The sequence below is a fragment of the Onychostruthus taczanowskii genome, unplaced genomic scaffold, assembly GCF_017590055.1.
Source record: "Onychostruthus taczanowskii isolate IOZ18803 unplaced genomic scaffold, ASM1759005v1 scaffold10, whole genome shotgun sequence".
NCBI lineage: Eukaryota > Metazoa > Chordata > Aves > Passeriformes > Passeridae > Onychostruthus > Onychostruthus taczanowskii.
In genome coordinates this window covers 7,110,724-7,135,483 of record NW_024496526.1, presented here as the reverse complement: position 1 = coordinate 7,135,483, position 24,760 = coordinate 7,110,724, and the positions used below count along the sequence as shown (strand labels likewise).

The window sequence follows — 24,760 nt, the reverse complement described above, 5'->3', positions numbered from 1 at the left end:
TAAAAAGAAGATGGACAGTTAACACCACTTATCTAAAAAGTAAGGGATGATGCCAGTGGATCTGAATGTGCTGGTTGGACTGATTTCATTTTCTCTGTGCAGGTTAGCTCCTCTACCACAAAGAACCTGCTTCAAGACAGGAAAGACCATTTAGAGCTGATACAGGCAATGTATGTAAATCCATTTTCAGTTACTACAGTAAATACATCAATTGCTCTGAAAACATAAAAGCAGGGAACAGCTTGTTTTATTTTACTGCACAGATACACTCCTGAGTTAAGTCTTAGAGGTGTATTCTCTCTGCAAAAGGAGAGCAGGCAGAAGGAACAGATCCATGTCTGAAAGGTAGTTTTGGGTTTATTTGAGTGAGCTTACCACGTTGGTGTTGCCCCAGGGGCAAAGAAGAGCCCCACACAGGAGCAGAGGGTGCTTGATTCACTTCTAGAGATGCAGAGGCTCCTCCAACACGTGCACCCACCCCCTGCCACAGAAGTGCCACGACAGGGAATCGTTCACCCCTGAAAAGAATCCCTGTGGCAGACGGGGCACAACGCAGCCCCACTCACGGCAGTGACTGGCTTGGTTACCACAAGGGCACATCACCTTCCCCAGACAGGATCACCTGGAGTAAACCTAGGGAAACACACACCCTTGCACAACTTATATATATATATATATAGGTATCTCTTATATATATAAGTTTTATTTGTGTATACATTGATATAAATATGCACGCCCCCATACACACAAACACACCCCTGTAACACAAAGCACAGAACACACGCACACACACATACAGAAATATTTTAAATGATGCTGAACTGAAATCTAAGAATATAATTAAGAAATTAGCAGGTTTAAAAATTGAGTTAAAAAACTATTCAAAGTGTCTTTAATATTTATGTTCAAGTAAGGGCCAGAACGACCACAGATTAGTACTGATAAAAAGAGCTGGCATTAATTTCCCATATTATGCCAGAACTCGTGAGTTACTCATTGTCAAACTCATTGTCACTTCGCCATCAATGCACCTCCTCAACTAGAAAGGTTTTTTTAGGAAACAGTGATTTTTCCAGACTTGGGTTACAAGCAATATTGTTTAGGCACCCTCAGTCATAAACTAATCCTAAAAACCACACACACCTTAGAGTATCAGGAGAGAACTAGCAGGATTTAGACATCCACACCCACAGTATTCAGTGGCACAAACAGTAAAAAAGGCAGTACTGGAGATGGAGGATGGAAAGGTGACACAGTGGTGGCCTTTAGAACAGCAACATTTACCTAGAGTGACACTCCAGTACACCACAGATGCTCCATATTCAGGAGATTCGGAACCGTGGTGGCATTTCAGAGATGGCTGTGGGTGCAGGATGGGATTCAGTGGCAGCTAAAGCTATTGTTTACTTGTGCTCCAGGGTGGTAACAAACGCCTCTAATAACACTGCAAGGATTATTTGGGATATTTAGTATGGCTAAAAACCCTGGTACCAGCGTCTTATATCAGAACCCACTTTATTAGAATGTAAATGTAGTGTACAAGCACCAAATAATTTTAGCTTAAATGTTTAATGAACATTCAATATATAAATGACTAGTGATTTTAAAGAGATCTTGAAAAGATTTTTGTTTTCTTTTCTTAATTTAATTTTTTTTTCCTTTTGTTAAGATTATTCCCTATTTTCATTCTGATAAAAGACTGAAGATTACTGGTACCCTGGTGCGTATAACCGTGAGTCAGCACACAGGCACACACACAACATACACCTCACTGCTACATCAACAGCCTCTTCAACAGAGAGCCCCAGCCCTGCACAGGGACCTGGACAGCAGAGAGATTCTCTTTGTGCATTTGGGTGTCACCATCACCGCTCCAGTTCCACATTTATGGCAAATCAAGATGGGCTTGAACGTAAGAACGACCCATCCCTCACCCTCTCTAAATAAAGCCACGATTAAGTCTTGAAATTTCTTTGTTTTTCTGCTGTTCAGCTGTGCAAATCCAGGCAGATGTGCAGACTGCAAAGCCGACTTCCAGTCTCTTCCAAGCCCTCACCAGTGTGGGGTGATCACACGGAGACGACGACGTCGAGATAGAGTCTGTCGTAGGACTCGCGGAAGCACAGGATGAGGAGCAGGCTGAGCAGACACGACCCTGGCAGGCACCAGTTGAACCAGGAAAACTCTGCAAAGCAGAACAGAGACCCAGCCTCAGTTATCAAATATTTTCTGTGTTTGAAGTGACCAAAACTTGGATTGATGGCAGGTCTGAAGGAAATCACTGTGTTCTGACAAAATCCTGACGGCTCCTGATCTTAACTTGTCTGTGAGCCTTCTCCATGGACACCTTAAGTTATATATATTTATAACCAATACCTTCAGCTAACGTAAATCCTCCTTATTCAACCTGCCAATGAAGAGAATGAGGGAAAAAAATAAAAAATCTATCATTGCTAATGGAGAAGAAACCACTTCCAAAGACTCTGCTCATTAGTCCCTTGATTTCTATGGATCGAGAACTAAAATTAAAAGCATAGGAAGAAACTGGGTTTGATTTTGAATCAAACCCCATTGTGCAAGGAGGGAAAACCAATTCCTCAGAAGAAACTTGAGCATAATGAGATCAATTCAATTTAAAAGTCATTGCAGAAAGCGGGTCCTTGGAAGCCTCTTTTCAGCTGTTCGACATAACGTACTGCTCTTAAAAGTCTGTGTTCTGTACTCAAGAAATCCTACCATCTGATATTTGACTAATAATTAGCAGCTTGATTAACATTTTTTTCAAACAAGTAGAACAATTTTTTTTCCTACATGTGTCAATTTACTAAAGAAACATTCATTTAACTGGATAGTGTTTTACTCATTTTTATCATTTTTCATTATTATTATTACTATTATTATTACTTAATTTTACAGAATCTAGACTCTCCCTCCAGATCTGAGTTAATCAAAACCAAGACTTCATCACTGCTACTTTCTTAAATCTGCAATTTGTATTGCTGAAAGAAAAAGCATGATTTATTTTAAACAAGGCGAAGGACAACAGTCAGAAAGCATGAAAAATCAACTTTCCAAAACCAGTAACTTTCAACAACATTCTCCCTGATCCACCAAACACCCTTATGGATTTGTTTAGGCAGTATTATTATTAAAACCATAGAAAAAATTTCCTAGGCTTGGAGAAGACTTATGTGATGCCAGGAGTCAACAGGCAAATGCTTTGCTATTATTTTCCTTACAACATTCCGCCTTAATTGGATTAAACAGATTTTAACTCAAATATCCCAAAAGACAAAATTTAACTTGGGAATTCTTTGTGTCTTTTTTGATCTAGAATTTGTGCCAGCACTGGCAAAGCAGGGAACACATCAATCATGTGAAGCCAAAGGTCATTTTCCTTTTGTTTTTCCCTTGGAAATCCCTGCAGAAAAGGTAAAACCTCATCCAGAGGCTGCAGCTTTGGGGCACAGCACCAGCAGCAAGGCTGAGCTTTAGGAAGGTTTACATCCCCACTCTGCTAGCTGAACCAAAATCTTCAGTGCACTGGAAAGCTTCCAGGGTTTGGGTCCTTGACAGCATTTGCAATATCAGTACAAGGAGAAAAAGAGAAATTTGAATGAAAACTACAGAAAGATTGTTTGGCCTAAAACGAAAGACCAAGGGAACAAGATGAATTTGACTGAGTTCTGGTTTATCTGTAAGCTTCTTAAATGCCATTACAGGATGTATTTGAACCAAATGAAAGCAAATTATTAAGATCATTATCTACCTTCTAACGGATTTTTTTAATCAGAGGAGCCAATAGCACCCCGGCACTGATCTCCCCCAGTGACCACACACTCTCTCATACTTTTCATCAAAGAATGGATTGTCCTAAGCACAAATTACTTTCTTTTCTTTCCTTTTGAAGAAATAGGGAAAATATTTTAAGTGTATGGGTATACCAATTTCAGGTTTATCCTAACCTGCATTTACTGGTATCTCATAGGGAAAGAAATATGAGAGACAAAAAATGGTCCCTAATACCCCATTTATGGGGGAATGAGTCCATTTTACTGTAATCCTTACATCAGAAGTGAGACACCATATCCCCCTCCTCATTTATTATGTAATTCCAAACACTGAAAAAATTCTCTGAACATTCTATTATCTTTCCAGCTCAGGTACAGATGTCAGAAACAGTAGTATGTGTGAACAGAGTTCACACCAATTAATATCAAAAGTATACTTTAAAATGTAAAGACTAGCTCTGACACCACCCAAGGCTAGTCCAGATGGCATTCAGATTTTACAATGATACAGTTCAGCATCAGTATTAAAAAATTAAATAATTTCTCTCCGTTCCTGTTCACAGACCACAATTTGGAACAAGGTTGTCATCCTGCTTGCAATTTCCTGGCAGAAAGACAAACCATGCTGAAAATTTGCCCCAGGTTGAAACCTTGATAATTTATAGCAGAATTCAATCTGAAATTTGTCACTCTTCTCTTAGTTATAAAATACAACATCTTAAGTAATAATAATAATACATAAAAGCTCACATTTTCTAATGGTTTACAAATACTACACCGTGAAGCAAATGTTTACCATAATGACAAAATACAAAGAAAAAATCTGCGTCTTTGAATACCATTAATAAAGACCACTTCCCTCTGAAAGCAAGCTGGGTTCTTATTTTACAGCTTAGAGTAATAATATGTACTATAGTCTACTAAACAGCAAGTTTTAAGTTATGATTATGAGTTAGGAGGAAGCAAATAATACTTGAGAGACGAGAAAGTCTGAATGAATTGCAAAAGCCTGAAGTGAAATCCTGTTGAGCTGGAACAGACCATGGGATTACCCAAAGGAATGCCTGCTCCGTCTTTAGGCAGCGGGACACCTCTGACCCACTGAACAGAGCTGGCTTTAAATGGGGCATTTCTGCTCTGCCCCTCCTGGGCAATACAGCCCACCCAGGAGCAGGAGATTGGGTCAGCTTTACTGTGGTTCTCAACACCCACAGGTACAAACATTATTAATGGTCACATTACCCTGGCCTTTATAAAATATGATGACAGTGTGTACACCTTGGTGGTTTCTGGCTACAGCAGATTCAAGTAGAATTGTCTTTCATCTAAGAAATTTCATTTTTATAAGCGTGCATATAGAAAAGAATAATTAAAATTCTCCTTCCTTGCTGCCCTTGATTGGATTCAAACATTTGGTTATTAACAGAAATTGTACGTGCAAATCCTTCCTTTTACTGACAAAGGTATGTCCTTAAGGAGTACTCAATTTTTCAAGTGGCTTATATTACTTACCTGTATGGTAAAATGTGAGGAAAAACAAAAGCACTCCCATGAACACATTACTCAAAAAGGTGACAACTCCACAGCTGATTCCTTCTGGAACAGGGTAGACTGTCTCCACAAAGAGCTCAAAGAATATTGGTACACTGCTGTTGAGGAATATGCCCAGCAAAATGCAGGATGTGTACAGTGTAGCTATGACAGAAACAAAAACAGTTATTAATTTCATGCTGGTGTTTTCCCCTCCTATTCAGAGCTGCCAAGAATACTAATATTTGAATAACCAAAAAATGCATAATCTTATTTTTATCCTCTGTGTAGCAAAAAGAACATCACATCCCACTAGCTTTAGGAAGAATGCATGCATTGATTTGTGAAAAAAAAAGTCAGAAATAATGATTGATTTATTTATCTATTTATTTAAACAGAATCCATGAAGATACATTCAGTGATTTGGACTTCACTTGTAAGTAAAACAAACAACAAAATTGTGAATGCAAAGCATCACCTACAGTTTAATTTACCTCTGAAACAAACAGAAAATATTGTCCTACAAACAATTAGGACAGGGAGCAATTAATGCACCAAATTGGAAATGGACATAGATTAACCTTTTGACTTAGATCTAAAGGTCAAAACTAATTTTGCTTCCATTTTACAAATAAATACTAATGATCTACCAGCTATCAAGACATTAGTATTCAGCACAGCCTGAGCTGCAACATGTTGAATCCCTTCTGGCTTCAAAAGGAAATGAAGGGCACCCAGCTCCTGACAGGAATGGGACAGATTTGATAATGCAGATTATTTGCTGCTGTACAACAAATTGTTTTTCTTGTACAAACCAACAGAAAAATGTGACATTTCTTCAGCAACCTCAGCTATTTTGTTCTATGATTTCTGCCAAATACTTCACAGTACTTAATACAGAAGCTTAATATACTTATATTATCATTTAATAAACTTATTATAGCTATTTCTGGACTAAAAAAACCAACCAAACAAACAAAAAAGAAACCCCAAACAACCAAACCACAAAACTTCACAAACATTTAGTATCTGTTTAGAAATTCATAGAAATATATATATGTGTACATATTTCAGTTTAATTTACACTCTTTTGTCTTAGAAAGAGGAGAACAGAAACAGCTCTGCTTCATCTTTTGTTAAGCACTGCTCAAGCTTTCAACTGAGAAACTGCTGGGAAGCAGTAAATATTCAGCTTAAAAAAATTTAAAATTAGCTTTTTAAAATATAAAAAAATCAGGGAAATCAAATAAACAGATTGAGAAGCAGAAAGGGCTATCTATTACATCCTCTATTTCATGTGGTTTGCTTCCAAGGCACAAGGACATTTCTTTTTCAAAAGAGGACTTGTTGAGACAGGAAAAAGGAGGGAGAGCTGGCCCCACTTTTTTGAGCATACCCCAGTACTCTGAGCTGTTAAGAAAAACAAACACATGCAACACCAAACAAAAGCAACCCCCTCAAAAAAACCATGGTAGCTTTTCCTATTCTTGAATTCTCCTGTCATAAACTGCAGAATAAATCAAAGAAATTGATGCAAGATATGTCCAGGAGTTGTCAGAGAGGAAAGAAAAAACCCCATACCGTGTTAGGATGTTCTTCCTAATGCGCTCCTCTAGCTAACACTGAAGACCTGATTCCCTAGTTACAAGATCCATAGATTTTTGCTGCAAGTTCTCACCAGTATTTAAAGTTTCATGAGCCACTCTTTGAACTCCCTTTTACCTCAAACACTGCTGCATATTGCTCTAAATCTCTCTAACTGCTGTCAGGTGTAGCCAGAATATCCAATCACGCTCAGTGGTTTGCAATTTTTGTATTGGCTTGGGAGACCAACACATAAATGAAATAGAAAAATTTCTTAAGACAAATGAACATTTGCCCCTTATTACTACACTCAGTTGAAGATGTCCATAGATAGACTTGTAACTTCTAGAGAACATTTTCAGAACCTCCCCCAAAGAAGAGAAGGTGGCACCCAGCTGTAATTCTGTATCAGAAACTCAAAGAGCAGAAATAGTTGAGAAGCTGCTGAAAGCCACAACAGCGCCATTGAAAGTGGAGCATTGAGAAGGCTGTCAGAAGCAACACCTCGGCAAGAGGGCTGAAACATCTTCCAGAAGGAGCAGCAGCCAGGAAAGGAAAATCATACCTCTGAACAGAGACAATGTCTAGACATATAATTTCCAGAAACATAGAGTCACTGAGATGAAAGCAAGAATTAGCAGCCATTTAAAGACTTCAGATTTTGTTTCATACAGTAGGTGCCAAGGTTTCCATAAAATGAGAAGAAACCTTCAAACTAGATTTTCTAGTTTAAAATATGCCAGTTGAATTACATCATTGCTGACCACTCACTGCAAGGTATTAAGATGAAGAGACCACAACTGTGCAACTGAGTCACAAATCCAATCGGTCAACTAGACAGGAACTTGAAGATAAGATACACAGTTCTAGAAAAGTAAGTTCCAGAAACAAGTAAAATCAGAGTTCAGAAGTGGTTTTTGTTTTTTATTTCACACACTAAACAGTGTATCTCATATTCCAAGTCGTGGGTGACAGGACAGCAGGGAGATACCACCTATTAACAGGGACCATTTCCTTTCCATCACAGAGACCTTGTGCTGAACGAACACAAACAATTACCACGATTTTATACTGCAGAGGAACAGCTGCTCAAGTTACAGCAAATGTTCTTTCAATTAAGACAATCTTAATGACAGTCCTTGGAAATGAATATAAGGATCTGAAAGCACTGACAAAAGAAAAAAAAAGAGATGATTCACCAAGAAGCTAACATTATGTCCTAAACAATAACAACTAACTTGGATAGGCATATACTGGAGAAGTGTGTCATGCTGCTACTATTAAAAAAATCACTTTTTCTCAGGAAAAGGAATTAATTACTTGCCTATGAAGTTATGTGCAAAGTTTATATCCAAGACAACAGCAGCTATGGACATCAACAATGGAACTGGACTAGGTTTCTTAAAACATGATATTAATTGAAATAGTTTAAAAGATGTTTGTGTGCATTAAGCAGCTATTTCTCAGGTTGACCACTGCAAAAAGATCAGCAAAAGCAGAAAACCCATCCACAGCACAGCTGTTTCAGAGAACTGGCAGGAGCTGCTGCAGCAGGAGGCTCGAGCCATGTTTCATCATGTCATATTCATGCTTGAGGTATGAGCTAACCCTTGCTATTCCCTCAGCCCTCATTCTGCTGGCCAGGAAGGAAGCAAGGAATAAAATGTGCCTTGATAATAGCACTAGAGATGTTACCAGTTAGATGACTTGGGACTGATGGTGATACAGTAGCTTAGCAGAAAGAGGAGAGAAAGTGGCAAGAAGGAAGGTTCCTGACTGGCTTATCTCCTACAGGCCTTGAGCTACTGGATGGCAAATACATGCCCACATCCCAGAAAAAGACTTTCTCTTCTCCCAGCCACAAGCTGTGGCAAAAGCTTTCTACCAATTAAAATAAAATGGTGGGGGGGAAGCTAGGAATTCAAACAGGGAAGTGATTTAAATTACAGCCTTCACTTGGTTTCCTCAGATGAGCTTGCAATCCAGCAGAAGCAGACTCAACTATCTCTGACATACAAACAATTTCCCAGAATTTTCCAGGACATTCTGCAACATGTTTCATTATTCCATCACTGAATGTATAACTACAGAGCCTGATCCAAAACCAAATGAAATTGATGGAAGGACCTCAATTGATGTGACTAGTTCTTATCAGCCACTGGCACACATATCTTGGCTGATTTTTAACAAAGAATATGAAATATTACCATTTCTTAAAAAAAAAAAAAAAAGCTTTCAGATAAATTTACACAGGAAATGCTGTATCACGTGCAAGCAAGTGGTACAGTATCTCCTTCCAAAGTCCTCTGCCAAAATCTCTTGAATTCTGTGCATTTTGTAACAGTTCTCTTCTGAGACACACTCAGCCAAAACTCACACAAATTTTATAGAGATAAACAGGAGAGTAAATACAATGGAAGATATTTTCTGGGAAGCAGCACACAATTTAAAGCAAAACCTATGGAGATCTAGGGCACTTTGTCAGTGCCCATTATAACTGTATTCCAAACATCAAAGTGAAAGGATAATGCCTCATGTGGATGCAGGCTTTGTTGACTTCAGTGCTTCAGTATCCCCATGACCAATCTGAACAATTCAAGTTAGTTCCTGCCAAAATCTAAAGTCCATTAAAGTAGAATGAAACCTCCCTATAATCTAACTCTTGCTACTGGCCATAGTAAGAAAAGTCATGGAAGAAGTAACCCTTAATTTTTCAATGAGAAATGTGACTCCCTTAAGGTAAAACAATAAATTTTACTGTAATTCACTTATGGGAATGAAAAAACACAATAGAAGAAAGATGTCTCTGTAGTGCACATTTATAACATCAATATGTTCCATTGCCTGCATTTCCATTCCAGCATGCACTGAGCAAATTGCTATCTCATGATATAGTTTTGAAAGTAACCAAAAATCTGATCAAATTTTATTTGTTCTACATTCTTCTCATGAGAAAAGCAAGTGGAACTTGCTTAGAAAGCAGAGCATTCAGTTTTGAGAACTAAGAAGTGGAAAAATTACTGAGTAAGCCTCAAGAAATTAAAGAGGAGAGGGCTGGAAATTACACAATATTTGAGTTTTACTATTGATGGATATTTAAAGTGCCCAGATTCATAGATATTGATCCCTGAAAGGCTCTTCCCAAATTTCAAGCACTGTATACAATTAAACAGTGTTTTTTGAAAGAAAATAACCCCCTAAATTACTTCTTTAAGCACTCTTCTATTTGTGAAGTTAAAGAAGCTGCCAGCAAAACAAAGTTCATTATTCCCATCTTATGAGTGGGAAAAGCACAGCAGGATTTGGGGTAATGATTTGCCCAAAGCCCTAAGGAGGTTAATGTTTTCAGGCCACTGTTTTATCCTCTGGGTTCCCCTGCCTTACATTTACCAAGCACATCTCAGAAACTAAACTGAAACAATAAACCAATCAGTATTATATTATTAAAACCTCTCTTCTTCTGTGCTTTGTAGATGAGGACAGAGAGACAGATGTGTTTACAATGTTCAATCTGTTGAACCTGAAAATAAAAGTGTGGGCTGCTTAACCTAAATATAGTCATCAGCTTATGGAGTTGCCACCATATTCAGTGTCTGCCATGCAGTACTAGAAAAGATTTTGTAAAGCAAACTTCTGCCGAATGTGCTCATAAATATTAGAATATTATTGATATGCTACACTGAAAACATTAAATCTGAGCTGCAAGCAACTAGTGTTGCATATCAATTTTTGGAAAATGCTAGTATTTGTATCCAGAGATCCTACCAGCAATACAAAGTGGCAAGATACTGAAACTGGCAATACAATGCCTTACGCAATTATTTTGGGTCGAAGTATCCCATTGTACATAAATTCACATAATGAAGTTCAGTACAAAGCAAACTAACAATGAACTTGGCAAAGAGAAATAGATCAGCAGCTGCACTGAGAATTCAATGGAGAAAACTATTTTAATGCTCAATGTGTACATAAAATTGTCTTTGAAACTGAAATGCAAACAATATACATCAAAATTTCTTAAAATAAAATTCAAGCTTGCTTAAAATATAAACCAATTCCAGAATCAAGGTTTTTGGAGAGCTGTGATTAGCTGATGAGAGGTGTTTTAGACAGATGATATAGTAGCTGGCACTGTATCACTATTGCCTTGCTTTCTTTTTTGCCCACACTGGCTGTTATAGTTCCTATATACAACTCTAAATACACTTTTTATAAAGTCTTTTGGAGTTACATTAAGAAGTCAGCAAATGACACAAAACTTGTCTTCCTCCATGGGAGGAGGAAAAATGGAGCGTATTATGCAAATATGAAGCAATGCAGCCATTACTCAATAAAAACAATCCTAAACAGTATAATTTAAAACCACAAATGCAGTCATTGATTTTTAATAACTGCATTAAAGGTCTCCATTTTACGTAATTACGTCTTGTAGGAAATATCTTTAAATGATGTTGTTCCTATTTAAAAGGAATTAGGAGAATATTATACAAACAAGGTGAGGAAAATATATTTTGCTGTGACCATTTTTTCAAATACCTTCCCTGCCCAATATTTAAACCAGACATAACTAAAACTGCCACAAAGAACACCAATTAAAAGAGGGGTTTGGTTTGCTTGTATTTTAAAAACAAATATTTAGAGATTTTTTTCCTTTTCTTTTAGGGTGAATAATGGGCCAAACTCTCTTATCTTTTTTTATGCTTCCATAAAAACACATCCACCTACTGCTTGCTCTGAGCCCAGGTGGGAGACAAGCAGAGGGTTTTCAGAAGAGGGAGGTGAGCTTATCCACATGCTAAAGGAAAAGACTGGGTTTGGACCTGGGGAAACCACTGTCAGGGTCTGCCTGTAGATGCAAACTTTATTAATGGATCAAGCAGCTGTTAGGTGAGATACAGCAGCCAATGATGATGCCATCTAAGCAGCCTTCATCTCTGTGGTGAAGCCTGCCTCAACACCTGGGCCAGTACAAAGGCTCCCACAAGGTGTCTTGTCTCCTCCCCAAAATGACAGTCCTGTCCTCCTGTGGAAGAGCTGCCTTTTAACTGTACCAGCAATCCTTCAGATCATGTGGATATTTCAGCAGTTCCCAGGTATTGCTGAACACTTGTGGCTTTGTAGGGCAAAGCCTGACTTGTTCAAGAGAACAACACTGGAGGCAGGCCAAGAGAGGAGGGGGAAGTCCCTCCCAAAACGGGAGCTACATGGTTGGAAGGAAAAACCTCTTTGGGAGATCAAATGTACACCCCCACAAACTTCCATGTCAGTTTTGAACCCCGCTTGCTCTGCCTCAGTACTTGAATAAAGCTGAAAGTGTGGACTGAGATCCATCACTGGCTCTGTAGCACTGCCAAGCCCAACACCTGTGCTCTCTGCCACAGGACAGGAGGAAGTGGAGGAGCCTGAGAACCTTCGGTCAACATCAAAACCTGCCTTGAATAACACAACCTCTCCTTTACAGCAGTGTCCAGTGTCACCTGCAAAGTGACTCTAGAATGAAAAGTATTTTATGGACCTTTCCTGGAAAAAAAAAAAGAAAAGAAAATAAAAAAGAGAAAGAAAAGAGAAAGAAAAGAGAAAAGAAAAGAAAAGAAAAGAAAAGAAAAGAAAAGAAAAGAAAAGAAAAGAAAAGAAAAGAAAAGAAAAGAAAAGAAGGAAAAAAAGAGAACACTAGATGAAAAAAACAAATCAACCAAAAAATTTAAAAAACTATGAATGAGGGAAAAGGCCCACAATGATATCTGCTTTTGTTCTGCACATCTTCAAGCTCTACAAAACACATAGAGAATAACTACTTGGCAGTCCACTGTCAACACCTGCCCACTGATATGCAGAGTGACTTCCACCTGTACCAGCTACAACTAATCACTTCCAAAAGCTGCCAGCCCACAGCCTGCATTTGACCTCCTCGATTTGTACTCCAATACTCTCTACATCTGAAACTTTTAATTAAAAGGAGAAGAATAAAAAGAAGTTCATCCAAATCAATTCAAATGTACCGTTTCTCCCAATTACTGTGAATGCAGAGGTCATCATCATGTTGCATCATTACACTGAGGAATAATCTAGCATGAAGTCCTATAAATTAGCTTAAATAGCTTGTGTGTTTTCATCCATAACAGCATATTTCATAAAGATATAGCACTGCTTTTCTGTGTACAAGGAACTAAATTGAACAGGCACATTACATCTATTTTTTTAAGAACTTTAATGAGAAAAGCCTGATAAGAACCTTCCCCCACCGCATATCTATGAAATTTAAACAGAAGAAAAAAGAGATCTTATTTTCTGGCTGCACGTTAGAGTCTGAAGCTTTAGACTGCCTTTTTTTTTTTTTTTTTTTGAGGAATGCACCACATTCCTGACACTTCTATCCAAAACAACCTTCTGTTTTAAAGAAAAGGGTTCAGTATTTACAGTGGCATATGTAAGAAAAGCACTGACAGAAAAATCTCATCTATAATTACAACTTAACCTAAGGAATCATCCATTTTAAGAGAAATGGTAATTGCATGAGAAGTACAACCCAATCCCTGCATTTGAAGCAAGGGATGCTAGTTTAGGACACTATATATCAAACCTCAAATACCCTACCCTACTTTTATGTCCTGACATTGGATGACCTTTCAAAAAAAAACCCAGCACAATGCAACTACATGCCATAAAAATAAGAATTCTTATAGAACCTATGCTGCATGCCGAATTCTTTACCAAAAAGCCAATAAAATAAAGTCAGAGAGAGCTCCATCAGTTTTGTTTTGGAACACTGGTGAGTACATACATAATGACTTTCCCCTCTTGAAAGGTTTCTCCTTCATTCTTATGCATAGACTTGAAGGGTCATTTATGTGTTTGGTTTGTTGCATCAATTCAGAGGATAGAGTTACTGTAAAAATTTACATTACTGCAGGCTTGTAGTGATGAAGCAGGCAAGCATGAGAAAAAAAGCTTTTATTGCTTTTATTTTAGATTTGATGGAAATGTGTAGTCATTTAGTATGACAACAGCCATCATGAAATTTGATTTGTTTATTGATTAAATTATGTTTTATTTAAGCAGAATTTTTGAAAGCATTGAAATTTCAAGATAAAGCACAAATTTGACCTATCCATCCAGATGGTGTTGCTCCTGAATTGATCATGTATTTCAATTTGCTGTACCCACTTTAGTTTATAGTTGTGACATTTGCACTGCACCAAGGACACTTACTGAAACTCAAACTTAATTTGAGTAAAACACTACTCTATATACTACTCTCCCCACCAAACTCTTTTATTAAAAATGGGCAAAAAAGTTTTCATATCTCCTAGAATGCATAAACTGCTTATAACAGAGATGGCCCTTCATTTAAAATGGATTTATGGAATTCTTTACTAAATAAACATATTTTTTAATATTGATGACTTAGGTTGTACTGTAACTTGCTAGTCTGTTGAATGTCTTGGAATCACAGGTGGATCAGTCCTTTGGTGCATATAATAAAGTGAAGGACAGATTTTTAAGAACTAAGCAGCACTAGCTTTCAACGAAGGGTACAGCTCGCTGGCAGCCCAACTAGACCTCTGAGCTTTTCCCCCACTCCTGCCAACAGCTTTTTTTCCTGTCTTTTTGAGGCAGAGGCTGAGTTAATTTTGGGCTGGAAGAGTTCCCTGAACCTGCATGCAGGTGCAAAAAAAGAGGACAGCACCGTGCAGGGACAGATTTAGATGGCTGAAAACACTATGGGTCACCTTGGTTTGAAATGCACCATGAGATTCTAATAACTAATGCAAGTTTCAAACCCCTAAATACCCAGACATGTCACTGTTTCTTATATGCAACACTACTCTCATTCATCTGATTTTTCTTGATTTATTTCTCACTTCAGTTATTCCAAAGGACTCAAAACAGAAAAACACTTAGTCCCCAAATAAAATTTAAATGTGTATTCAGGGTTCCTGTTATTGGATTTTTCAAGTTTTTAATCTTTTTATTGAGTTACTCAAAGCAGTGAAGATATTTCAGGTTCAACAGACTTTCTAAACGTTTGGTTTTTGTTTGTTTTTTTTTTCTTCTCAGTAAAACTACTATATTACTGAAGATACCAAACCATGTTATAAGATATTGAAGACTGCAAATATTTGACTGCAATATCAATTATAAAAAACAGGAATTAAAATCATTGTCAGTACCTGTGGTTAAAGGCAGATGAGTGACAGTAGTTAGACAGGTGAGAGTGAACCAGGTTGATGCTAACGTTGCTCCAGATAAAAGCAGCAGCAGTATGAACTTCAGCATGCCCCTGATAAAATCTGCAAATCTAAAATAAAAACAGAGCAGTACAAATGCTGATTTTCATATTATTTAAATGGGATACTTGACAATTAATTCAGTATATTGTCATTAAACATTCTGGAGACTATAGAAACAATTTAAAAGTAATTTCTAATTTTCAGAAATAGAAAAAAGGTATTTTTATAGAATAGTGATATTTCTAGCTGTCAAGCTGAAGAGCCATGGATTTTTTAGCTGTCACAAACAACCAAACCAGAACAATTCTCAAGCAATTCTCAAGGCATCAAATGAAAACACTGGAGGAGAGGTTTTTTCTCTTCTGCATTTGTTGGACACAGCATCTCACCACTACTTCCATCGCTGTTTTGTCAGCATTTGCCAGCCTCCCTTGGCAGACACAGAGCTCCATTAGCATAAGAGGAGGCTGCCGCGTTTCATTCAAGACATAGTTAAGTGTCAAGATTCATTCCTGTGGGAAATGGAAAAACTCCAAAAGAGTCCAAAGAATCCCTAGTTGAAGATGACAAGGAACAGCTTCTGAACCCTTGGATGCATTGGTGAAGAAGCTCGTGGTGGCTTAGGCAAGGAAGGAACTCCTTACACATGGGGTCAACTCTGCCAGAGGCTGTTTTGGGTTGAAAAGTTCCAGAAACCACAAGCTTGGTGCTACTCCTCTTCTACACAGACCCTGCTGACAGACTGGGAGAGGATAGCCCCACAAGTCCTTGGGCAGTCTGGCTGTTATATAGAGGGAATTATGGTATTTATACCACCTGATGGTACAACTGCTTTTTTCGTCTTTTTTTTCCCCTTTTTCTTTCAAGGAGACAGAATGAGCAGTGCTCATGTGGCATAATTATCAGTGCAACTGCTCTTTTCAAAGGGGATGGCAACCTAACTACTGGGAAAGATATACTGGAAAAGGCAATGTTATTTATTCATGAGTAATTTTCTATAATCTCCTGCTTAGGAAATTTAATTTTGGAATGGACAGGTTAGGTATGTATTTCTAAAGCATATCTTCTGCCCCCTTGACAGGCTCCTACCTTGATTAGGCCAATGGCAGCATAATCCACCCAGATTCATCCAAGATGAAATTTGCCTGTCTACCAGCTTACTGCCTTCTCTGCCCTGACAAAGATTACTCTATAAGCAGATACCTTATAGTTTACTTGATAAAACATGAAATGCTGCCAAAATTTTGAGAATTTCCAAATACAGCGTAAGAGATGTAGGAGTAGTGCACTCAAACACTCTCTGCTCCCCCAAACCAACCTCTTTCCTGGTATTTTGATTCTCCCCATGCCTGAATTCCACATTGAATTTAGCAGTGAGGAATTCAATAAGCAGTAGTGGGAGATCAATGCTGCATATAATCTGAGAAGTTTATGACTGCAGTGTTCAAGTGGCTTATGCATTCATCTCCAATAGCCAGAGGTCAGCTGCTGCTGGTGGATTTTTTTCTAACAATCCGATCCAGGAGTCAGGATCGCCTCACTGGTTTGCCAGTGAGTTTCTTTAATTATTCTTTGGGATCACTAGGGTCAAAATCAGCAATTTTAAAAGCTTTGCAGAAGGATCTCGAAGTGTAAACTTCCAGCTTATTCCACAGAGACTCCAGCTTTGCCTGCAGGCAGACAACATCACTGTCCTTACAGGCAAGGGCAGCAATGTAGATCCTGTCTAATGAAACAATGTGAGAAATATCAGCCTTCTAGGAGGGACTACAGGTCTGGGGGTGATGTCTAGAGGATCCTTGGTGTCTATCCCACCACCAAAGATATGTGGGGATGGGAGGCTGGTATGCATCTAATCCATTCATGACAGCTAAGTGGAGAAAATACCTACCTTTACCAAGCAGCTGCAACTCTTCCTGACACAAAGATCCCAGTTTGGGTAGCAGTGTGCTCCAAAGAGCTCTCAGATATCACAGAACTTCGAAAGGGTCAAATGTATCCCAAAGTAAAGGTTTATTCAGCTATTGGATTCAGCCAGCAATAGAAATAATAGAAAAAAAATTACATAATAACCTAGCCTGAACTTAGTAATTGAAGGACTTCTGTTTCTTGTCTGGTTACAGGAGAATAAAGAAGACTCTAAACCTAGTCTACTCTTCATAATACTTGCTTCAATCAAAAAATATGAGAAATTACTTTTATCCTCAGACCCTGTACCTGATTTCAAACCTCTGTTCTGCATAAATCCTTCTATGTCATCTAGCATGTAAGGAATTGCCTGCAACTGCTAAAAAACTAGGCACAACAGCAGAGAAGGTGTATACTTTGCCAGACACACACCTCTGAGCCTGCTGTGGGTAGAGTCTCCAGCCTCCCAGCAGATCCAGCCCTAGGTTGTATCCTGCAGTTAAAATCACAAACCTGCACTGCTGACAACACTGTCTGTTGCTAAGGAAATTACCACCATGCCACAAAGTTTCAGCATTTTGACTAGATTGCAGGTTAGAAGCAGGAACTGAAACTGAGCTGCAGAGGACGAAACCTCAGAAATATCTCTGATCCTTGGCAAATGTGGGAAAAAAAATTAAAAATCTGAGAAAAGGGAATAGATTCATGTTTCCATGCAATTATATGAATGCTGCTCTTTGACACTGCTTTTCTTCAAACTAGTAGCATTTGAAAGCTGCCAGCAAAGAGTACAGCACCTACCAGCTGCCCAAAATAGGCCAGGCTTTTCAATGATAAAAATGCATCAAACACATTAGCTAAACATGTAAGTTCATGGCTATCAGGACAGCAGTGGGTGGAGAGTAGAAGGATTTATGTATAATGCTGAGAGAAACTTGCAGCATTTTGAAAACTAGATAGATAAACAAATTTCCAAACTGGGCATTACTTTAAAATCAGATGATTTAACACCTACTGTGATGTACAGGACCTAATGCTCCAGGGCAAGGCTCAGGTTGTTAAAAATTCTAAATTATAGAATCTGCATTGACAAAAATGGAAGCAGCAAATTCTTGAGATGCACTAATTTTGCTTTAACAAATTAGCAGAAGAAAAAAAGGAAAAAAAAACCCACCCCAAAACTAACAGCTTCTTGAGAGGTGGTTAAGGGAGAGAGCTGCTTGCTTGGCAAATCACAGTTCTGACACTGAAATATATCAACTTGTCAGCTTTGACAAGAATCATTACTTAATTTTCCTAATTACAACTTTCAGCAGATTACAGTCAGACTCATCATTGATTCAACCCTACACAGATAAATGCTGAATAGGCCTAGGAGGGAGAGCCATCCATCAGAAGTGACAAATCACCTTCTCCCTCCCTTTCTGTATGCAAACCCTCCCATCTGAACTGTGCATCACCCAAGTTAGAAAGACATATTTGGAGACAGACTGTTGGTATTTCTTAAATTTACTAAATGCTACAAAATACAGGTATTCAACAAGGCTTGAAATCAATTTTGAAGCAGTTAAAGAGACTGCTTGCATTTCCTGAAGCTAAACCCAAGCAGTATATTAAATAAATTAATCTACCATAAAGACTGAGATTTGCATGTTGACATAGAGTTTGCAGATTCTCTCCTAGTAAAGTTAAGTGAGCTTCTAAGCTCCACTATTGAAATGTTGCAAACATACTAGAGATTAACTCATGATGAAAAACGGCAGTCTACTTGCTTCAACATGCAACCTGTGGCATCTGTGTCATTTGCACCAGTTGCTTTTAACCATCTATTCTCTTACAGAGAAAACATTGTATCTCAGCTTGGCTAATCAAAAGCAACTCTTTTTAGAAGAAATCAGGGCATGAACTTTGTTTGGCTAGATGAAGTCCTTTGGCCTGCATCTGGAGTGGATGGGAGAGAAGCACTTGTTTCTTTTCCCTAGGTCAGGAGTTTTTTCCTCTCCCTGTTGCAGTTGCTAGGCAGCCTGCAAAATGTCAGGATGTGAAACCTCACATTTCTTTATGCATTGTGTACTCTGATGAAGCACAGCAAGTGAAAAAAAGAGAGTTTCAAAAACAGAGTACTGAAAAGATCACTCTCTCCATCCACAACACCATGATGATGAAACAATTGCAGATACCTGGACACAGAGTCTAAAGAGTGGACACAGAGAAGCTCAGATATCCCAAAGCAAGGGGAACATGTGATTGATTTTAATCACACAATAAACTCACTGCTCAGGTACATCCTAAAAGATATTTTCTCCCTCCCACCATCCCTTTTCCTAAAGGGGACCTCAATGAATGAGAAACAGCAGCCTTTTGGAAGGGCAATCCATTTCTTGCTGTTCTACTCCCCATGTCATCAGCTCATGATGGCCAGAGACAGCTGTGTCTGGAATTACAAAAAGCATACAGATACCCATACCGTAGCCCATAGGATACAGCAGAAAATAGTTAGGCTATGCAGGAATCCAGCAACCTGCCCAAAATGGGCCCAGGCTGTTTTCTCTGTGGAAGAACATAATGTTATTGTGGGTAGGCTGCCTGTGCTACATTCCCTATATCCCTCTGGGAAACAATATGCCCAAAAGTGTTAATGGAAGGAGACAGAAAATAATTTCTTCAATGCTTTCCAAATGTGCTACAATGAGGTTGTCCCTCATACCAGGCAGCTGAATTCACCAGAGCTGTCTTTAAAAGCAGCATACAGGAAGCCATTGTCAGGAACAAGAATCTGACTTCCAAATTCAGGTACATGCATGTGGAGTTCTCAATCCCCGGCAACACCAACGTGGTACAAATTATGGCTTTACTAGAAACACATTATAACCCCAAAAGGAATTCTCCACTTCAAGTTTCTGAAAGATGAGAGAAAACAAGTTCTGTTCTTAAGAGGATAAACTAAATGACAATCACAATTGAAGAAATGGAGAAGGACCTGTAATTATTCCTACCTTGCCATTGCTATGCCAACAACACAACCTCCAACTATAGACCAAAATCCAATCCAGCCTGCATCCACCTGACAGGGAAAAAAACAAAACAAAACAAAAACATAAAGAAATGTGTTAAAGCGCAGAAAATAAGATGATGTTACTTTCAAAACAAATGCTGTGCAGGAGCTCCAAACTGCTAACAACAGTTCTCTACAATAATCTGAAGTGCAAGGCTTTTTCTGGGAAAGGAAATAAATTCACCAGAAGAAAGTATGACTAAGTAGTCTATGCCCTAAATGTGACCTCTCTTTATGGAATCTGAGTAATGTCCTCTGTTTTTCTATAATACTCTATCAAAAGCTTAGAAATCATCCTCTCCGCACTTCATCTTTTTCACCACGCATGCAGTATTTTTTTCACTAGAGATGCAGCAGCTAACAATACTCCCACTTTTTTACCTACTTCTTCCTTTTTGTTAAAAGGCATGTACAGTTCTGAAAACACTCACCACTGATGGAGAGTCTGCAGGGAGAGTTTTGACAGTTTGGGATGCCAAAGCTACAGCTCATTTTGTTTAAAATTTCAGGGAGTAAAGTGGTCCATATGTATTAACAGCATGTTAAACATAAAAATCTGATAAAACTGCATGCTAGTGAAAAATAAAAACATACCACTTATAAAATAGCTGCTGATTATCAGTCAAGAGATACTTACCTGGCTTACATGAATGGGTGTTAATATCAAATCCAGAACACCAGACCAGCCAGAGAAAACACCCAGTGGTATCGCATAGGCCAAAGCAATCATCAAGAATCGGAAATTGCTGTGAAGATAAAAGAATGCCATTAGCCTCAGCTTCTATTAGAAATTGCACCAAGATTAGCCAGGAGAGTAAATCACACCCTTGATTCTATATTCTGCCTATCAAGAAAATCAGCAATGGTCTGAAGGAGGAGTGAGCCAGGGAAATCAAGAAAGGTATCCAGCCATGCCAGTGAATTCCTAGTGGCTGATATGTTGCCACCTTAGCACAGTGATAATAGGAAAAGCCACTCTCTCCACATAGTTCAAAGATCTTTGTAACATGCTGGGCTCATATGTTTCTCATTTCTGCAAGCAATTCTTCCATGCATTGGCATGGGCAACCTACTTAGCCTAAGTGTATGTTAGGAATAATAAGCCTTGTGCTTATTATTTATTATTATAAAAGATTAAAAGCTTATTTCAAAAATAAAATCAGAGATTCATCCCTCTTGAACTGCACTTAAAAGATCAAAAAAAAACCACCAAGCCTGTTTTAATTCTCTTTATTTTGGTGAAAGGCAAGGAAAGCTCTGGGAATGAGACAGATACAGTTCCAAGAGTGAAAAATTTTGACAATTTGAACTGGCAAAAACCAGAGACAGATATAATACTCTAAATAGTCAACATATTTGCTTTACCCAATTACTCAACCTTTAGTATTCAGTGAAGGTGAAACAGCCAAGCTGTATCATCATCTTCAATGTACAGAGCTAAACAGGAATTTAACCAACAATTTCCCCCACTCACCATAACTGAAAGCAAATGTGAAATCCTTGCTAAGACATCCAAGTTTTCATCAAAAATGTTTCAAATGGGAAAGAAAATACACTTTGGAATCTGAAACTGCGATATTTTAAACTGAAGAGATTTTATGGTGATTCCAAGGTCAGTTATCCCATGGGATATCTGCGTAACCCGAAACATGGCTCCCTATGGTCTCAAACAATTTACATAAAATTGATCCTGATCAGTACCAGTACCTTGGCAAGCAGTGGCAATTTGATAGCACACAGTTACAAAAGCCAAGAGGGAGAGAGAGATTCAATTACTCTCCAAAACATTTGTAAGTTTGCAGCTTATGCTGTTTTACTCCCTTGGATGCTCCACACACAACGCAGCAGCCAGTGCTTTTTGCACTGTTCTTTTTCACACATCCTCTTCTTGAATAACATGTTTCTATCCCATGAACATATCCTCCGCTTTCAATATCATTTGTGTCAGATTTATCTTTTAATGCAAAGAAAAACAACACTCAAACTTTCAGCTCTTCTATACATTAGTAGCTCTGAATGCTACTGTCTTCCTGACAACTTTTTTCCTTTTTTAAAAATGCCATACTCTTATCCTAGCTTATCTTGTATCACCTTGGCATTTGATGCTATTTAATACTATCCATGTGAAAAACATTTCAACATTTGTCAAATAAAATAAAAGGGAATTTTGCATGGACCTTATAGAGCCATATTGCTAAGAGGAAACAAGTCTGAATGCAGTGTTCTGAAATAACACTTGCTGAATATTCCAAATCTTTGGCTACCTGGACCTCAACTTCATTAAAGAGCTACTTTTGAGGGAGAACTATGTCCTTTACTTGATCAGTGTTTCTGTGCTGTATTTGTTCTATAACTCAAGCAACAATACAGACTGTGATGTGGATAGCTGCTCTGTGCCACATCCAACCCCTAGTACCAATCCTACAGTAACAGCTCTGCATGATGACCATCTCCAGGGACAGAGCCTGCTCCCCTGCCTAGTCTCCACAACAAGGAAGATGACCAGGAGAAAGGGAGCCTGGCAGTGACAGAGATACTGATCACCAGGTGTCATTCTGCCCCCTTGCCCAGCAATACCTCATGCTGGCTAAAGCCATTCCAAACACACATCTTCAGTAGCAGCTCCACTTTTCATGGCTCCAGTCACTTGTGCACAGCTTTTGCAATTTTGCAATTGCTCCACTGAAAGTAAAAAAATGTGCTGTCTGTCACACCATCAGCTGTTGAACCCACACTGTTTTCCATCCTATCAGCAATGACAGGATATCAGAATTAGCCTCCCTGTTAAGCCATTCTGCTGGAATATGAATTGATTTTTCCTCTGTTTTTTTTCAGAAACCAAACGCCACTAGAATCTGTAAGACAGGCTGGTTCAGAGGGGAGCCCCATCAAAGTCAGTCATCGTTTTCAGAGTAACTTTGACAGTGCCTATTAACATCAGGCACATTCTGAGCAGCTTCCATTACTGGATGGTGTTATTGATGAAAGTGTCATTAAAGCAACAATGATGCATAAAACCCCTGATACAAAATTTCAAAATTGCTTACATAGTCCCTAGAAAATATAAAAGCCATGTAACTGGCTAAAAGCATCTTATTACTTCAAAACAAAAATCACAACACATTTTTTTTAATGCAGCTTTTCAGACTCACTAACCATTTACTTGTATCAGAATTTTTTTTTTCCATTGAAGTTTGTGGAATATCCTGAACTGGGGAAATAAAAACAAGTCATATTTGCTTCACCCAAGAAACTGAGATAGGGCACCACACATTTTCTAATAGAAATTCAAACTGCACTTGTCACAGTGTGTGATAGACTGTTGAAAGATTTGGGCTTAGCTCCCAAACCATGACCAATCTGTTGTCTCCCACTACAGGCTGAGAAAGCTGGTATCAGGAGATAATCAGACATCAACTAATTGGTACAATCTGTCAGGAGGAACCCTCCAAATCAGAAGGAAGAATCAAGTTCCTAAGAACATCCCCCAAAAAGGGCCCACAGGGGATGGCTGACCTCTGTTGATGGTGTAATAACTCTGCAAGAAGCAGCTCATGCAGAAGACTGCCAAAGGACCAGAAGGCTCAAAGGAGTGTGGGAGTTGCAAGGATATGATAGATCCCCTTGTGTCCAAGGAGAAAAGGTCAGTAACTTAAATGGTAAAGTTATGCTATGTTGCATTATTTCAAATTAATAAAACTGCAGCCTGGTGGAGAAGACAGAGAAATTATGAACATCTCAGTTCTCATGAGTGTATCTGGTGCACTGCTGGGTCAGCCCACCAGCTCACACACATCCTGAATGCCTCACACACAACAAAAGGAAATCATGATTTCCTGCTACTCATCTGCTGGTAACCTTCAGTCTACACCACCAAGTCTCATGAAAGGCTCTCTAAGCCAAGATGAAGCCTAGATTAGGTAGGCAACAGAACTTAGAAGCCTAATGAACCAGATGATGGATTTCTCTTGAAGCATGGCAGATACCATTTTCTTTTATAAAACTCCCTTGCATGACAGATTGTTACTGAACAGCTCCCCGAGATAAGTGGGTTTAATGATGAACTGTTGATTATTTCATGTACAGAGGAATGAAGAAGTGCCTTTGATAAAGGGTAGCATGGAAGAATGCAAAACCCAAGGGAAGAGAGATATAATTATCTACCTGTCCACATTTTAAAAAAGCCCTTTTGGTTCTTGGAGACACTGTAAACTATACTCATTATTGAAAAGTCCAGTTTGTTTTCTTAAGTTTCATTGGTTATTGTTAACAGTAAGCCAGCTTTGCTATTTACATCCAGACCTTACCAGTATCTCAGGTACACTGTTTACAACACTTTGCACACGGAATCTAATGGTTATAAAAGTCCCAAATGAAGCACTGTCAACTAAAATTTTATATTTTACCTGCAAAGCCAGTGGCTGTTTGGATTTCCGTTCAACAGCAACATTTTTACAACACAGCCCTCAGGCAGGGTCTAACAGCACATCAGCTTGGGTGCAGAACAGCATTCTTGTGTATGATAACTGTCCTTAAGAGAACTGCTATTTTTTAATACCCTGAATAGGTCACTTAGCAGACTAACCACCCAGCTGTACTCACACCTCCTGGGTGCCAGCCTGCTCCAGGATGAACACACAGGATTAAGCATCTTGCCAACT

The 24,760-nt window shown here is 38.6% G+C and overlaps 1 protein-coding gene across 1 annotated transcript in view; it reads right to left on the bottom strand.

Annotated features, from left to right (window-relative positions):
• Nucleotides 1-227: 227 nt before the first annotated feature.
• The window catches only part of SLC49A4 (solute carrier family 49 member 4), a 65,267-nt gene continuing 40,734 nt past the window's right edge, over nucleotides 228-24,760 (bottom strand). The window contains exons 5-9 of the mRNA XM_041409308.1: nucleotides 20,737-20,845; nucleotides 20,041-20,108; nucleotides 15,077-15,204; nucleotides 5,304-5,486; nucleotides 228-2,185 (exon numbers count right to left, since the gene is read on the bottom strand). Coding sequence (XP_041265242.1) covers nucleotides 2,070-2,185; nucleotides 5,304-5,486; nucleotides 15,077-15,204; nucleotides 20,041-20,108; nucleotides 20,737-20,845 — 604 coding nt within the window. The 3' untranslated portion in view covers nucleotides 228-2,069. The remainder of the gene's footprint in view (nucleotides 2,186-5,303; nucleotides 5,487-15,076; nucleotides 15,205-20,040; nucleotides 20,109-20,736; nucleotides 20,846-24,760) is intronic.